The 17,565-nt window shown below is 38.1% G+C and overlaps 1 protein-coding gene across 1 annotated transcript in view; it reads right to left on the bottom strand.

Moving 5' to 3' along the window:
• THEMIS (thymocyte selection associated) overlaps positions 1-17,565 on the bottom strand; it is a gene marked incomplete at both ends in the record, with an annotated part of 75,779 nt that overhangs the window by 46,784 nt on the left and 11,430 nt on the right. The window contains 3 exons of the mRNA XM_079550232.1: positions 1,280-2,325; positions 5,218-5,676; positions 14,682-14,840. Of these exons, the coding sequence (XP_079406358.1) occupies positions 1,280-2,325; positions 5,218-5,676; positions 14,682-14,840 (1,664 nt within the window). The remainder of the gene's footprint in view (positions 1-1,279; positions 2,326-5,217; positions 5,677-14,681; positions 14,841-17,565) is intronic.

The raw sequence follows: 17,565 nt of genomic DNA, 5'->3' as shown, positions 1-17,565 counted from the left end.
GTTCTACTGCATTTAAAGTGCAGCACAATTGCTCTGCAGCCTCATATTGAGGCCTCATCAGAGTTCTGAAAGGATTTCTAGAGTACAGTCTTCTTTCTCTGTAGGGAATTTGAATTTGCATATGGAAGACAGAAACTGATAGACATTATGTATCCACTGGACAGTCCCTTGTCGAAATCCGTCAACCTGTCTTTCTATAATTCTTTCAATATTCAAGAAAACTGTGATGGGTTGGCAAGAAGCTGAACACCCATCTACCTATTCATTCACTCCCATTCTGATGTTAGGATAAGGAAAAGTGAGAAAATTCTTGAGTAGACAAAAAGACAATTTAAAAAGTAAAGGAAAGAGGAAGAAAAAAAAAGTGATGTTTCTCACCACTTTCCACAAGAAGAAAGATGGCTTGCCATTTTCTGTTCTATGGCCACTCTCCCAGACCAATCAATCCCATCTTTTTTATGGCTGAGCATGACACAGAATATTCTTTTGGCCACTTCAGGTCATCCATCCCAGCTGTCCACTCCCAGCCTCTAGGCCACCTTTTGGCCTTCTTGCTTGGAGGACAGAGTAGAAAAAAGAGAAGGCCTAGTTGCTATGCATATACTACTCAGCAACAGCCTAAACACCGATGAGTTACCAACACCATTTTAGTCACAAGTTCAAAACACAGCATCTCACAGGCTGCTATGAAGAAAATAATTTCTATCTCAGCCAGACTCAGCACAAAAATGCAAACGCATTGGCTTAGGTTAATCGCTAAGAAAATTGTCCTAGAAGGGGTACTTTCTTAATGTTGAGGGCTTTTCTAAAAGTGTTGCCCTTTTTATTCCAGATCTATTTGCCACTTGGGTAAGTGCAAAAATATACAGTTAAAAACATCCATACAGCCTGACTTTCTGTGAATTTGATTCTGCTGTTTCCAGCTGAGCAAAATTCTCTTGATATATATAATGAAAACATATGTTACCCCTTAATAAATGTATGAATATAACCACTTTATGTCTCTCCATTCACTTTTGCATTGCTGCAATTAAGGATTGCCTGTCTAAAATAATAAGGCCAAGCTTTCTGCTGTGAGTCAGCATGGTTCTGTTGTTTTTCATGGATCAGTGAACACACAGTGGAGATTTTAAACACTGTTGTCTATAATGGCTAATTTGCCTATTATAAGGAATGGAGAGCCATCTGTGTACAACACCACAAGGATGGTGTGAAGTGGAGACTATAAACGACCTATGTTTGTAAGAAATTCAAAGACAGACATAGCACAATATTTTACCTTTGGAGCCTGTAGTACATCAGATACATCTTGCTCAGAAACTGCAAAAACAGGTTGTTGCGCAAGTGTCGCTGGCTTTTTGGGAGGTCTAGGGGGTGGAAGTACGGTTTGGTTTTCATATCTTCGTACCATATAGTATTGCTCTTCACTGATCTCTTCCACTGTTGTCTTAATCATGGGAGGTACAACTGTCTGGACATCTTTGCTGAGTAAATGAACCAACACGTTTAAGCGATACACAGGAATTTCCCAGCTCTCCATTGGACTGCTGGCACTACTGATCAGCAGATAAGAGTCTGTGATTTCTTCTTCAAGCTGCAGACCAGGCACCGCAGCCAAGACATCCTCTTTCATGGAAAGATCCCTCACAGACACTTTGACATTAAAAGGCAAATGAAATTCTTTGCAAATCTGAGAAAGCTGGTACTGCTTTTTGTCATGAATCACTTCCACAAAGCCACCTTCCATGTACATAGGGAGAAGCACTTTCTTGTATGCATTACTTAGTATTTGTTCACAAGCTAAAACATCTATGACTTTCTTTCTTCCCTCATAAAGAACTTCACTAGTCTGACACTGCTGAACTAGAAACTGATCTCCAACTGAAACAGAAAAAAGCTCTGTATGAGGAGAATCAAAGGCTTTAGTCGCTACAACATGAAGATGTTCCCTTTCACTTCTTGCTATCTCTAAGTCATAGGCAGTTGGAAACTCCCGAGGTCTTCTCTTGAACTTTCCTTTATAGGTCATAGGGATTAAAAAATGTCTTTTGGAGGAATCGCTTCTGATCTCAGAGGCTATAACTCTTGTAGCCTGGTACTTTTTATAGATGACAATCTCTTTCCCTGTATGCAATAAGTTATAAGGTTTCTGGCTTCCTAAAAGTCCGTCCATTATCTCAGCAATCATGGGAAATTCCTTGCTTGTTCTCTCAAATACATCTTCCAAAGACAGTGGCTGAAGGAAAGAGCTAGTATCGTAACAGTCTGTTATATCCTTGACCTCAACATCTAGATCAGAGAGGATATGAACTACGTCCTTACGAACTGAAAAGAAAAAGAAAAATATTTAGTTTTGTCTTCGAATTGATATAAAACTAAAGTATTCATGCCCTGTTGGCCAAATATGAAATGCACCTTTTCTGAGATGTGCGACTGTACAACTTGTAGGCTAGTCAAAGTCTACCTGTTTTAATTTGAAATACATGGTTAGCAGATATGCAGAAGACCTCACAAAGGAAATGAGAATAAGGTATTTCTGGGACAAATTAAACACACTTATATATTTATAATAAGGAAAGTACTGATAATTATTAAAAATGAACGTAATTTTCCTTAAAAAGCAAGATCTTTGTATCATGAAGTTTATTCATTATTACTAGTGAAAGAGGATGCTTCAACTATAGAGGTCTACTTGTAGAACTCTAGTATCTTTTCCTAAGGTACCTGGTCATATTCACAGTTAAAGCTGAGCTATTGTCTTTAGCAATCTGACAAGTAGCAATGACAATTCTAACCAAACTTGCAAAAATTTAGCATGTAAAATTTCAAACTATATAGGATGACTGTGCAACTAAGGTTTGTTAAGAATTTAGCTCCAGGTCAGTGATACCAGAGGTCACTAACAAATGCAGTAAAATTTAACAAGTAAATATTAATGACTCTTTATTAAAATTCACTCTGCAGAGACCTTCAAACAGGTATACTACACACATACCTCCTTCTACTATGGAGTATCAATATTTCATGCCTTAAAGATGGTATCAAACATGTATTTTACATAATAACTTCTATGAAAGTAATTCAGGGTCTGTCTACTTCCACTCTGCCTTTGTCACATTAACACCTTCAGGTGAAACAATCCTAACCACCACATGTGAAAGTCAAGGAACATGGAACAACTAGTGAAAACGAACATTCTCTATGAACAACTAAGAGAGGTCCAGACACAAAATTTTGTTATTCATTGAGACTGAGAAGTACAGAGGATTCCTGACCACAGCCTGTGAAAATCTAATCAGATACCTCTCTTATGAGGGATCCTTTTTATTTAACTGTGATTAGTATTTCTCATACTTCATTTTGCATCTCTCTATAGTTCTTCTAAAATTGGTGAAAATTCTTTTTTCACTGTTCACAAAAAAGTAGTTGATAATGCATCATAAAACCTAATTTTCAAGTTGTATTAAATTGTTACTTAGGGCTCATTTAATATTTCTTAAATGTAGAGAATACTATGAAACATAAATAAGTACACAAAATCAACAACAACAACAACAAAAGCCCTCACTGGAATTATCTGTTAGGAAAATGAGTAAATACTACATACTTCTGAATCTTCTAAAAGTTTTTTAGAAACCTCATTTTCTTACTAAGACTTCTTATACATCTATATGGTCATAAGTATATACTGAAGTGAATCCAGATGCAGGACTAAGATTAGATCTCTGAATATAGTTAGAGCTGTAGAAAACTTTTTGTCTTTTCATTTTATCTGGTGAAGATATGCTTTCCAAGCTCATATTTTAAATCACATAGCAAGAAGAGTGGAATATCTCATGAAAAGCATTTAGTAGCTATAGTATATTGTGCTAAAAGTCTCTGCTTGCTTTTATTTCTCTTGTGTATTTTATCTCCTAACTTACACCATCACCCAGAGGAATTTCCATAGTAAAAATCTCCCCCTTATTTTCTTCCTGAATGACATATTTCTCTCAGGATTTCATTTCTGTGCTTTCTGATGTGCTTCCAGTAAAAGCAACAGACAGCAAAGCTTCACAAAAGCTAAGCTCCTATCCTGCAAACTTTAACACTATGGGTGAATCATTAAGATGAACTGCAGTCAGTCTCCACCTATTACCTTTGTGGTCCTCAAGCAAAATCAAGTATTTTAGTACAAGCTGCTGGTTTTTATTTTTTCTGGTTTTGTTTTTGTGTTTTTTGTTTTTTTTAAATTAGGGAGGAACTTTAGTCAGTACATTGTGTAAGCACACAAGTCATTGCTGCTGCTCAGCTATTCAAGCCATCATGAAATAGGAGTATTTCACTGTGTACTTATGCCCTTGCACAACTTCTATCTTCAGTTCAAAGTAATGCATGGATATAAACATTAGTAAGAACTGAAACAACAAGTTTCAGCTTTTTGGTGGAACAACTAGAACAGTATTTAATTACCAAGGGGAAAAAAAAAAATCTTTTCTCCTTTCCTTTTCTTTCCTTATTTTAAAAACTCAGAACACAAATTACAGCTTTTAAAGATACTGGCTTTCTAATTCTTTCCCATTTCCTCAGACCCTGAGGCTTCAGAGATCATCCATGAATCTTTTATATCTATTGATATTTGTTTCTATTATAAAGTAAAATAATATTGGTTTTCATTCTGGAACGTCAGTCTGAAAAACACAGTGTAGTTCACAAACTGTAGTGAAGTGTCTTATAAAATCTGTATCACAGAACAGATAGGGTTCAAAAGGGTCATAAAGCCCAACTAGTTCTATTTCCTTGCCATGGGCCGGATAGCCACCCTCTAGAACAGGCTTCTCAAGGCCCCATCCAGGCTGGCCTTGAGTGCCTACAGAGATCTGGTGACTTCTCCACGGCCAAAGAGATACAAAGAAAGAGGGTCTCAGAACTGAACTGAATTCTTAAGCTTTGCTTTTTCATTATGTAGTATATCTCCTTTTGAAAGATTATTTAATTTTAGTGATAAGTAAAATGATAACAGAAAGTAATACTAGGAAGCTATCTGTATTAATATCTGACAGGGAAATACATATGGGAATACTATTTTTATCTTTCTGCAATTTGGAATAAGCATCACTGGTAAAGATGCCCCAGGAATTCTTGACCAAACATAATTCTTCCTTGAGCAACTTGTATGAATTTAAGGGTGCCACATCAGACAGAGTAAATAATTCTTTGACCTTAATTCCTACTTACATTTCATTAGTGCCTGCACTTCATAGACAGGCATGAGAACCAAGTAGCCACCAAAATTCTCAGGAAGTGGATTAGAGGAGTTCCACATATGTAAAGTGTTGGAAAGTTTGACAATCCGGCTTCTGCACTTAGGGATTTTCCATTCTGCAATCTCTTTTAGGGTGTATATCTGGTCATCTTCACACTCGTAGAATTTTCCTTTTTGTGATAGGGGCAAAATAAAGGAATGAGACCGGTTGTTTCTGACCATAACACAGCTCACAGCCATTGTTCCATTGATCTCTTCCACAGAATTGAAGGTGATCTGCTCACCCTTTTTGATAGTGAGGTTTGCCAGTTTTATATCCTCAGGGCTGTAGAAACACGGATGGCCAAATCTTGTTGGCCCAATAGCGACTTTTCTTGTAATTTCTTCAACGCTGACATATGGTGTTTTGTCTGCCACAATCTTATAAAGACCTAAGGACAGAAAAGATGCATTATAAGAAGGAAAGCATACAAAGCAAGATGAGACAAATCACAGAATCAAAAACCACACGGTTTGGAAGGGACCTCTAGAGATCACCTAATCCAACTGCCTGCTAAAACATGCTCCCTAGAATAGATTACACAGAAAAGCACTCAGGCTGTTCTGAATACCTCCATAGGAAACTCCACAGCTTCTGTGGGCAGCCTGTTCCAGTGCTCTGTCACCCTTAGAGATTTTTTTTTCCTCATATTCATATAAAAATTCCTACAGTCTAGTTTGTATTCCTTGTTCTGTTGTTGGACACAGCCGAGAAAAGCCTGGCCCCATCCACTTGACTCTCACCCATTAGATATTTTTAAGGATTGATAAGACCCCTGATCATATCTATGTCATGATTTCAGCCATGATAATGATTGTTTTCTTCATTATGGTGCCATGTTTTTATTGATAATGAGAATAATGATGGTAACACACCAGTGTTTTAGTTGTCACTGAGCAGTGCTATACAGAGCAAAGAACGTTTCAGTTTTTCAGCTTCTCATGCTGTTCTGCCAAAGAGGGTGCTGGGCGGGCAGAAGGAACTGAGTGAGGACAGAAAAAGAACAGCTGACCTAGCCTGGCCAAGGGCACATTCCATGCCATATGGCATCTTGTGTAAAAACTATAAAATTCAGGGAAGTTGCTTGGGTGCTGTAGCTGCTTCTTAGGGACTGGTAGGTAGGTGGTGATCAATTGCATTGTGCTTCACTTGTTTCATGTATTCTTTTGTTATTATTATTATTTTCTTTCATTTCCTGTCATATTAAGCATTCTTTGTCTCAACTTATGAGTTTTACACTTTTTTTTTCTGTTTCCCTACCCCATCTCACTGCAGAGGAGTGAGCGAAAGGCTGTGAGGGGCTGAGCTGCTGCCAGGTTAAACCACAACAAGCAGGTAATTCAGTTGCTAGAAATGTAACTGCGTGAAGATAATATCAACCATATGATACAAAGAATAGATAGATGGAATTATCCCATTCTACTCTACAGCTACAACATTTCTGACATCCAGCATTTTTATGCCTGTGATTAAAAAAAAAAAAAAAAAGTTTTTGCTACAGAAAAACAAACAAACAAAGCAACAACAACAACAAAAAACATGTTCTCTTAAATTCTTATCTCTTTCCTCAGGAAACCAGACCTTAAGAAACAAATGCAGACATGATATGAGAAAGAGTGACAGCAACGTGATCATTGAGACACAGGGTGAATTTTCTCCCTAAACATCAGTACGACGCCTCCTTCTACATGCAGACTGCGAATTCCAAGAATGAGCATGTTTGAAGGTACGAATGAGAAAAAGAACTTGTTCTTAGCATCTCTGATAGACCAGACCATCAGATGGAGTGCTTCTCAGTTTGGAATACTGCGGCCATAGCAATGCAATTAAAGTGTTGAAATACTGTACTGTAAGGCAGAAGCTGCATCTGAGCCTCTCTAGCCCCTGGGGCCATTATTATTTCATGTTAGTCATGGCCCTTGGAGCTGTCTCATTAGGAGTTCACATCACAAGAAAAATGTACATTTTTATATTTGTGTGAGAGTTTTCACAGAGGAAGATGAAGTTGACAGTTTAAAGGACTAAACAGTAGGGTTTAGCTGAGCTATGTGATTAAGCTATCCTCTTCCCAAGATGCAACAGTATGAATGCTGCCTCATAGAATCGCACTGTATCTTTTATGTTCTAGCCACAGCTACGCCAACAGTGAAGCCAATATCCCAGGGCAATGTAGCACATTTTTCCTACATTCCTACAGAGCCAAAAAGCAGAAATTTCATGGCCCTGTTACTAATTTCCTTTGCCTCCTCCAGACCATACAAATGGTATCATGTCCTTCGAGTAAAGGAATTCTCCCATCTTGGCAGTTATGAAGGAGGAATGGGATGCAGACTCAAGAAATGTTGCTTGGCACAACTAGAGACACTTTCTCACCAGTTCTACATCTCATGAGTGGTTCACACTACATCTAAAAAGTTGTAAGTGTTCTATTTGTCTACCTCACCATTCAGAAGGGAAACTGGGACAATGCTGGCTATGACTTCCTTTCTGGTGTTGATCAGAGTGAGAAGATGGGAAGGATGCCACAGCAGGTGCCCAAATCTCAGCCAGGTATGATGCAGTAGGACTCAGTTCCTACTAGCTGCAGGGAAGATACTCATTCACACCATCTCTAGACCCCTCTCAAGGGATTTGCTTTGGTTAAAAATTGCTCCCACACCTTTTCCATTACTGAGCTTCACCCTGAATACACAATCAACACAATTCAGGGGCCTGGAGCAAGGCAGGGGATCCTTAGGATTTCAGTCTTTAGAAAGGGTATATCAAATCAGTCCCTAGACAACCTTTTTTTTTAATCTTTAACAAAAACTGCTACATCCATTTCATAGCTTTAGTGCACTTCTTTTTAAGTACATTAAGGACACAAAGTTTCTCTCTGTTTTCACAGGTTTTATCACCATATTGGGTGTGTTCAGTTCTAGGTACCCCATGAGATCACTTGTAGCTGTGGCAACTAATAGCTCTGAGCACTTGTCAGCAACCAAAACAGCAGCAGCCTATTTGATTTACTGCAGAAATAAGTCACCAACTCTGCCCATGCTGTCTGTGATTCTGTGCCTTCACATTTGCCTATATGACAGTCAGCTTTTTCTGTGTGAATTCAGTATCTTAATGCATATACATCCTCTTTGTCTGTCCTCACTGCAGCACTGTGGGAAAGTCTCATGACTTCTTTTCAAGTTGCAAGGAAGCCACATCCATGAACATAACTGCACAGGTAAAACTGCAGCACACACTATTTTTCTCACTAGTATTTTTAGTGCTTCCAATAGATGATTTTAACAGTTATTAGCAAGCAAGTTAGCCACTGCAAACATAATCACTACTGGAGTTGTCAGTGTAGATCAAGACAAACCAGGTTCATCAGCATTTAGAAAATATCATAGTGACAAAGCACCAATGACAGTCTGAAGCTGTGGACTAGACAGCATCCCCAAACACTGTTTCTGTGTCATGCACGGCAAGCACAGAAAGGAAGGACATCATCTCTTGGCAATGCTTGGAGAAAAGAAATAGGAATATTCTTCATTAGAAATGTATTCAAACAACATGTGATGTATCTCAAAGGCAATAACTATGTTTGCAAATTTGTGATATAGGGGCACATGCAATGCCCGTAGAAAACCTCCAGAATCACATTTAGAAGGCTCCATAAACTATGTTAAAAAATATTTCCAGTTGATAATATATGGCAATACACAGTCATGAGAAACTTACTTCTCCTCTAAGAAATTGACACCAGACTTGGGCTCTAGGAATTTCCCTGGGATTGCAGAGCTATTTGGAAGCCAGTTTTTTTTTTCCCAGCAATAAACTGGTGACCATCATGGGTTGGAAAGCAGGTTTCATGTAGAAGCATAATTATCAACTCTCACACAAAACTAGACAACAGATTATCCCCTCGAGCCCAGGCAGACTGAATTTGTCAGGGCTGGAAGCAGAAAAACATTCATATTCCCTTCTGCTTGTTTTCTTAATTTCAGTGACAGAATGTTTGCATAGACAACTAAAGGGCCATGTGGACTTGCATTCTTAGCTTCCGTATTGATGAGACCCTTGAATTATAAGCCCCTAATAGCCACCTGTTTATAAGTATGTAAAGTTCCATATGTTTTTCTCTCTACAGAGAGGAGGTGGATAAATAAAAATTTACTCTAGTACGATTAGGGGAAAACAACTGCAATTCCTAATTAACTGCCATAATCTGCCATGGTGCTTTCTCATAAATGCTCTCCTAGCCATGGCATGTTTATTTGTTTTTCATGTGGAAATTTGTTTTTAAAAATGTTATCTGGAACTATTCAGAATCTCATTAAAATCATTATGAGTCAAATTACAAAAACAACTGTTCTCCTAGCACTAAATAGCAAGGAATTCTCCAGAGTAAGGAGACATATGGCAAATTTGAGATACTAAAGTTTGGACATTTTGAGGTTAATAAAAAAAAATATTTTTTCACAAATCAAAAAATGACTGAATCAAAATATCTTGGACTTCCATGCTTGGTGGAATGTTAGGGGGAATACCAGAGTGAATTAGAAAAAAAAAAATCCAGCAGGTTTACTGTGAGCTGACATTCTTGCTCATATATCTATTTTTCAAATAATTTGGGATATGATCAAACACACAGATCTGTTGGTCTACACATACACTGTTGATCTGCATCAACATTCACCAAGTGTCAGTGAATGTCAATGGGCACCATTTTTCTACATGGAGGAATTCATTTCACATTTTACTTCACATCCATGTCCAGGTCAGATGTCAGTATGTAAACTTGCCCCTCCGTTGCCATCTGTCACATAGCAAAAAAAATTGCAACAGAATATTGGTGGGAAGGTTCAATCTCTGTACCACTGTAGGCCTACATAATAAAATAACTTTTAAGCATAACTTTCGGAGCAGACCTCATAAACAGTAATTAGTGAAATTTATAGGCATTGTTACTCTTCAAGAATCCATATCAGCTAGTGAAATTCCTGCCTAATTATCATTTCAGAATTATTAAGCCCTAAATCTGAACACCCTATAACTTACAAGAAATGTTTTAGCTAACGGTGTACACATTGATAGAGGAAGAGGGTTTTGGAGTCAGAGAAAATAATTTTTATTGTTATGGGAGAGAAAATGATATGGATGATTCGTTTCAGGCTGTGGAAAAGCATGTTTATATAGAAGGATGTTTTTCCACATTTGTACAGAACAATATATTTAGCTCCCTTTTACTAGTAATACAGTGCAACTCTATGAAGTTTTACACATTCCCTGTTTCCAGCCTTAATAAGAGTTCTGAAGAAAAGGAGCATCCGTTCCATTCTCTTTTTCTTCTTTGTCCAACAGATTACTGAGGTAATCAGGCTCACCTACTAGAGCAGCAAATAGTCTTCAAGTTAAAAATAACAGAATGACCTTCTGTCCTAAACTAGAATCATAGAATTCTTATGGTTGGAATGAACATTTAAAAGCCATCTAGTCCAATTCCCCTACAATGAACAGGGAAATGCACAAGTAGATCAGGGTGCCCAGGGTCTGATTCAACCTCACCTTGAAAGTCTCCAGGGACAGGGCATCTACCACATCTCTAGGCAGCGTGTTTCAGTGCCTCAGCACCTTCACTGCAAAAGACATTTTCCTTGTATCCAACCTAAATCTATCCTCTTTAAGCTTGAAACTACTTCCCCTTGTTTTATCACCACATACCCTGCTAAAGAGTCTATCCCATTCTTTCCTGTAGCACCGCTTTAGATGCAGAAAGGCTGTTATCAGGTCACCAAGCAGCCTTCTTCAGGATGGACAGCCCCAGCTCCCTCAGCCTGTCCTCACAGGACAGGTGTTCAAACCTTGGATCATTTTTTGGCTATCCTCTGAATGTTTTCCAACAGATCTGTGCCTCTCCTGTACTGAGGACTCCACATCTGGATGCAGTACCTGGTGAGGCCTCACTAGCACAGAGCAGAGGGGCAGGATCACCACCCTCAATCCGCTGGCCACGCTTCTCTAGATGCAGCCCATTATGAGCTGTGAGGGTACATTGCTGGCTCATATCCAGCCTCCCATCTACCAGTACCCCCAGGGCTTTTTCAGCAAGGCTGCTCTCAATCCTTTCATTCCCCATCTTGTATCAGTAGTGAGGACTGCCTCAACCCCGGTGCAAGATCTAGCATTTGGATTTGTTGAATGCCATGATGTTCACCTGGGCCCATTGCTCAAGCCTGTCTAGGTCCCTCTGATTGGCATTCTGTCCCTGTTGTACGCCAACCACACCCCACTGCTTGGTGTTATCATAGTAGCTTCTGTTTCCCAAAGTATTGTAGAAGAACAGAATCAACTTAGTTCCTGACTCCTCTGGAGCTGATTTGATTGCCACTCTTCCACCACCCACACTTCCTCCTCTGTTCCATCTGCTGCAGCATCTTTTTCCCATTGTGCCTCAAACTCTCTACTATAATCCCTCATCTCCTGCTGCTTATTTCACTCCTGAGGCTGATGGGATTTTCCTCTGTATCATTTTTCCAGTCTGTGCCACTGATAGTCACAGTAATATTTTCATCAGATCACCATAATTCAAACTTGGCATCACCACTGGAGAGCCATGTATCTGTTATCTCCTTGGCACGGAAGCTCAAGGACTGATTTTCTGATAGCTTCTGTTTTGCAGGGCATTCACTCTGCTACATGGAAGTCTTTCAGACTGACAGCTCTTTAACTCCTACTAAGGTGAGCCTTACTGTGCCCAGTCCCAGCTCTTGCATGCATATATGGCCACAGGCAAGTCTCCTGCCTCATGGTTAGCAAAGGCTGAGAGCTCAAAGGGATGGTTGTGCTCAGCTACATCTGTCAGGTCCTCTAGGAATGAGCAGCGACAGCTGTCAGAGACATGTTGAGAACAGGGACAGACAAATAATATCTTTGCAGAAAAGGGAATTTAACAGAACAAAATGAAATCATTTGTGCTGGCACACTGTTCAGATGTTGTGTAAATTACCTGTCTCTGCTAACTTGTTAGCAGTGAAAATTGTAGTTCAAAATGCTGGTATATATAGTCATCAAAATGCCTAGAGTAGCAGCAGGTTTCTTTTTGGTCCAATGTATGAACACAAAGAACAGCCTGGCCCTCTGAGGCATGAAGATGAACAAATTAGAATAAGGATAAAATGAAATAACACAGTGAACTTGCAGTTGCAGTGGTCTTGCTAATGCAAAGGCCAGATAAGGCCTTTATCAAGAATCTGATTTGCCAGAGCAGAAAAAAAGAATTCTGTAGGTTGCAAACACATTCAGCAAGACAAAGAGGAAGGCTCATTTAAAGCCAATGAGCCCAGTTCTTCTCTCAGAGAGATCATCCCCAGAGTTATCTAAACAGATGAGTGGCTTGCTTATGTCAGCATGCATAAAGTGAAAGGGTAGACAGGCTCATCACATGCAAATGACAACTTATAACGGAAGTGGAAAACAACATCAAAAATGTTTTCTTTTCATCAATACTAGCAAGAAAGCCCTGCAAGTGCAATGAGAATACAGTGACAGTCTAGAGACTTGTGGATATTTTTACAGAAGAAAAAAAAAAAAAATCAACAACAGTGTGGAAAAATATCATCAGCAATTTGGTTCTGTTCTTTGTTGTAGAGATGAGACAAGCCAACAACATTGTTAGACTAGTTTCATTCATTTGGATCAAGATTTGGGTTTTCAGGCCCAGATTATCAAGTCCAACTGTTTCACTGAGAACATAATGTGTATACATAATGCGTACATTTTCTAGAAAACTAGTCAGGAGATAACAAAGATATAAATTGTAGGTATTTGACTAAATTTAAAGGTGTTCTCAGCAGGGCCATGATATCCAAATGCCAAATTGTAAAACTGATCACTTGAGTGCAAGCAAATCCAGAGTCACCGAGTTCAATTACTCAAAATCACAAGTCATTCTGTTCTAAAAATCATGAGATTCAACATTAATAAATGTAGGATTACTTTTAATGCTTAGTTGTGCTGGATGTTTTAGGATTCAGATGTTCAACCCCATCTGTCAATCAAGATACAGACTATAGCTTACTACATGTACATATGTTTTAGAGATATAGAAAAAAAATTAATAATAGCAAAGATTGGAATTCAAGAAAAACACTAAGTATCTTGAGAGTTCACAGTATCACAGTACTTCAGTATCTCTAGATAGACACAAATAATTAAAATGTCTTTAATCATTATTTTTGGGACCTATCAGTGCTTGAAAACGACATTTCAAAAAAGCCTCTTAATAAGTGGTCATACAAAAGGTTCTGATTCATCAAATAAGAATAACATGAAAGCATATTGAGAATCTACTAGGGAAAAGAACATTATATGTAGGACTACTTCAGAGAGAAATGTGTATTTTAGAGACTGAAAATGAAGGCATGGCAAAAGATACTTCCCTATGTAATTCAGATGAAATGTTGCTTTTCTATGTGCTTTTGCATTTTATTTGCTAAGGAAATGTGCCTTGCCTCCCTCTGAAGAAAAAAAAAAAACAACACTCAATTCTGGTGGCTGATATAACCTAAATATTTTATATGTGCCTGCGCACAGTCTTACATGCACTGTGATGCATAGAAAAACACCAGTGATGTTACCAAGTCAAGAATTCAATCTACTGCTCCTAGGTTCACCACTTTCCAGGCAGTTTCTCAACCTGGTTTGCCTCCTCCACTTCCCACATGCATAAACTCACAGTATTTCCCCCTCTGCTTTTCAGTCACTCCTCTACTTAACACAGGCAGTCCCTAAAAAGCAGATGAAATGAGATGCAATACTTGGCCACCTCTCCCTACATGATCAGAGGATGATATTTTCAATTAAAATATTAAGCCAGTATCAGATGCAAAGCATCAAGTCCAAGTTCAAAAAGGTGAGCATTCTGGGACATCTCCATAGAACTGTCTGGTTTCCTCTGTTCCCAGGCACAATGCAGCCACTTTGGCCACAGGAATTAAAATAAATGATTAAATCAAAATGAAACATAAGAAAATATTTGAAGTCTTTTTTACTCAGAATGGTTGATATACCAACAGTAATTAAATTATGTTCTGCATATATGGCAAAAAAAAATCTCAAAATTTGACAGTCACAAACAACTGAATGGATGTCTTTGTAAGAATTCTTAGGCTGAGTGACCTCAAGTATAAAGATCATTTCTGAACATTATAACATGAATAACTTCTATCCAGATTTGAAAGAGAACTATAGGAATGGAAATGTAAAAATGAGTGGGTCGTTTTTTGTGCCATCTGATAAAATTGTATCCTTGACAGCTGAGACAAAAGCTCAAATAAATATCAGTGAAGACAGTAAATAAATAAAATGCAAAAAGGTGATTATAATTCCTCAAAAACATGTATTCATGAAATACTATACCAGGAAAATTTAGTGGTAATTCCACTTTGGCAGAAAACTGGCTGTCTTCATTATTCTCACAGATACTTGCTATGAGCTTATTAATTTTGAAGCCAATAACTTTAATCACTTCTCCTGTTGACAGGCAGCATTCATTTCCGAACATTTCATAGATGGAACCTGAAAAGAAACATAAATGAAAAATGTTCAGCTTTTTCTCACTTTTTCAACTATCTTTATGTCTTTATATAAAAAAAAAAAAACCCTGAAATTATATGAAATATACTTATCCTGTAACAACTAATCTAATCTTTATTTTCTTCCTTAGGTTCATAAGAAAATTCATCTTGAGACTTCAGTCTCTCTAGGCACCAACTAGAAGTGCAGCTTGACCTTCCTTTTCCATTCAAGCTATGTCCGTCTCGGGTGTTTCAGAAGCATGTACGTGTCAGAGTGGAATAATAACGCAAATGAGTAACAAAAGCGAAGTTATGCAGAAGAAGGAATTTTTTTTTCCTGGTCCCTGCAGGAAATAGTAGAAGCTTTGAGGCATGGAATTAATTGATTATATATACAGTGCAGCAAACACATAGTGATTAAGTCTTCTGTGAGTTCTATTTGTAGATAGTATTACTTTGAACACAAAAATCCTCTTGTCAGAAACGCTGAATTTAACGCCAGCTTCCATTCTTCTGATGCAGTGCAGTTCCTACCATGAATTTATCAAGCCCTATCCCGAATTGATATGGAAGTGTCATGCTTAGAATCCTTCCTCAGAGTTTCGTTTCTCTCATGGTGAGAAACCTTATTCTCATTTCCACTCATTTTTTGTTGACTGTTTTTCCTTCCTCTGTTACTGACTTTGCTCCATTATGTAAAAAGTTTCTTTTTTACTCATTTTCATTTTTCCCATTCCAAGAGTACTTGCAAAGTTAATTTTGTCCCTTCTTGGTTTCATTATTGACAAAAATCTCGTAGAAACAAATTTTCTTTATCTTCTTTAAGAAGATAAATTTTCCTTTCTACAATCATTCTAATAGCACTTTCTTGCATCTTGTTCAATTTAAACTCTTGTATTTTTCTTTCTTCTTTTTAACATAAGTTGCCAGAATGGTCTCAAGCAGTGAGGGATATTTAAAACCTGACCTCTGGCTATATACAGCAATCAATAATTTAGATTGCCTGTACTGAAATATTGCCATTGCCTGCAGAACTCCCTTCACACAGAAAGTAGTAAACTCCACTGAAAAAGACATGTGAGCATAGGTTTTAGCTTTATGCAGAAGGAATCTAATGAATAATTTTAAAAAATCTAAACAAACAGTCCAAACAAAAATCTTATGATAGTTGATTTTTGTTGTCTGTTTTCCCTTCCTGTAGTACTACATGGGATAGAGAGGACTATTGTACTTAGACTCTAAAATTCCCAGAAGACTGATGACTTTCTGTTGCACATTAGTACAATGGTCAGTGTAGAGTTGTTCTGGATTACAGGGCCATACAAATACTAACCACAGTCAAGAGGAAGAACATTCTGTTCATGCATCCTTTCAATCAATCTGATGCCAAGCAGAAGACCAAGAAAGCTATTGCCCTCTACTGTTAAAAAAACAATTTGGTTTTCTTACTGTAAAGACACTGTGTAGTTGTTTCCTTTCAGCCTCTTAGAAATTCAACACTGACTAATCCAACTTCTTCCACCAGATATTGCTACACTTGCAGTAGCCACTGCTCTAATGCATGAGGAATTATCATAGCTCTCATTGCTTCAGCTGAACTCCATAGGATATTTTATGACAGTCAGAAAACTGTGTGTGCAATACTTATTATTATTAAAACGAGAGGGAGAGAAAAATCGAGCAGCCATGAAGAGAGTAATATCCCTTTTGAGCTGAATCACCTCACTCCTCACATCAGACAGTAGATTTCACAAGCAGCCATGATATTATTAGATACAGGGACTCCCACAGGACCAATTGAGCTCCATATTATAGAAATGTGGAAAGATGAGAAAAGAATTCCAATATTCTCACCCTTGAATAAATATTTGCAAAAATACACTCAAAGTGTGAGCTTGTGACTTCCAGGGTTGTTTTTCTTATTCAGTGCAGCTTTAGATCTAGCTTCTCCAGTTTACTTCACTTGAAAAGAGACCCCTAGAAATCATTTAATGTATTGAAAGTAACTCCACTGACTAATTATGGGCTTCAGGCACATTTACTTTCATCTCTGTCAGACAGCCTTTGCAAGTTCCCCTCAGTCCATCTGAGACCCACCACACATCCAGACATAGGCAACACTGCTCCATAAGAATGCAGGCACTGAACAATGAAGGTTCAGTAACCTAGCTGGCTCGAGGTGGTTTCCAAATAGCACAGTAGCTAGAGTGAATCAAGTCAAGAACCAATCCTGGGGCAAAGAATGTAGCATTACAGATGCTAAATTTCTATTAAAAAAAAAAAAAAAGTGTAATTGAAGAAGATTTAACCACTGTTTCAGTCTATATCTGCAGCAGAGTGCTGCCCTTGGGAATTGAGGAGGGGATACAGAGGTTGTCCCTGATTATGGATGGTTTTGGAGGCAGTACTACTTTTACCAGATTTGCTCTTCCTTGAGCATAATAGTTTTGCTACAAATTATACTGCAGAGAATTTGAGAAGCTCTGCCCTCCATATAGAATATAAAACATAAACACAACTTTAAAAAAAAGCATTAATGCTGATCGGTTATTAGCAGGCTAAAGAAACTGAAGAACCAGTCTGGCAGCACCTGTAAAAAGAGCCTAGTGCTGCCAAACACTCAAAAATAGATGACTAGATGGCTCAAAAATACACTTTTGAGAAAGCAATCTAAATTTTCAAAGCATAAGAACTGCAGTGAGCAACCTACGTGGCTGTATAATCAG

The sequence above is a fragment of the Tetrao urogallus genome (genome assembly GCF_951394365.1).
Source record: "Tetrao urogallus genome assembly, chromosome: 2".
Taxonomy (NCBI): Eukaryota; Metazoa; Chordata; class Aves; order Galliformes; family Phasianidae; genus Tetrao; species Tetrao urogallus.
The sequence above is the reverse complement of the archived record's forward strand: the minus strand, read 5'-3'. Positions and strand labels throughout refer to the sequence as shown.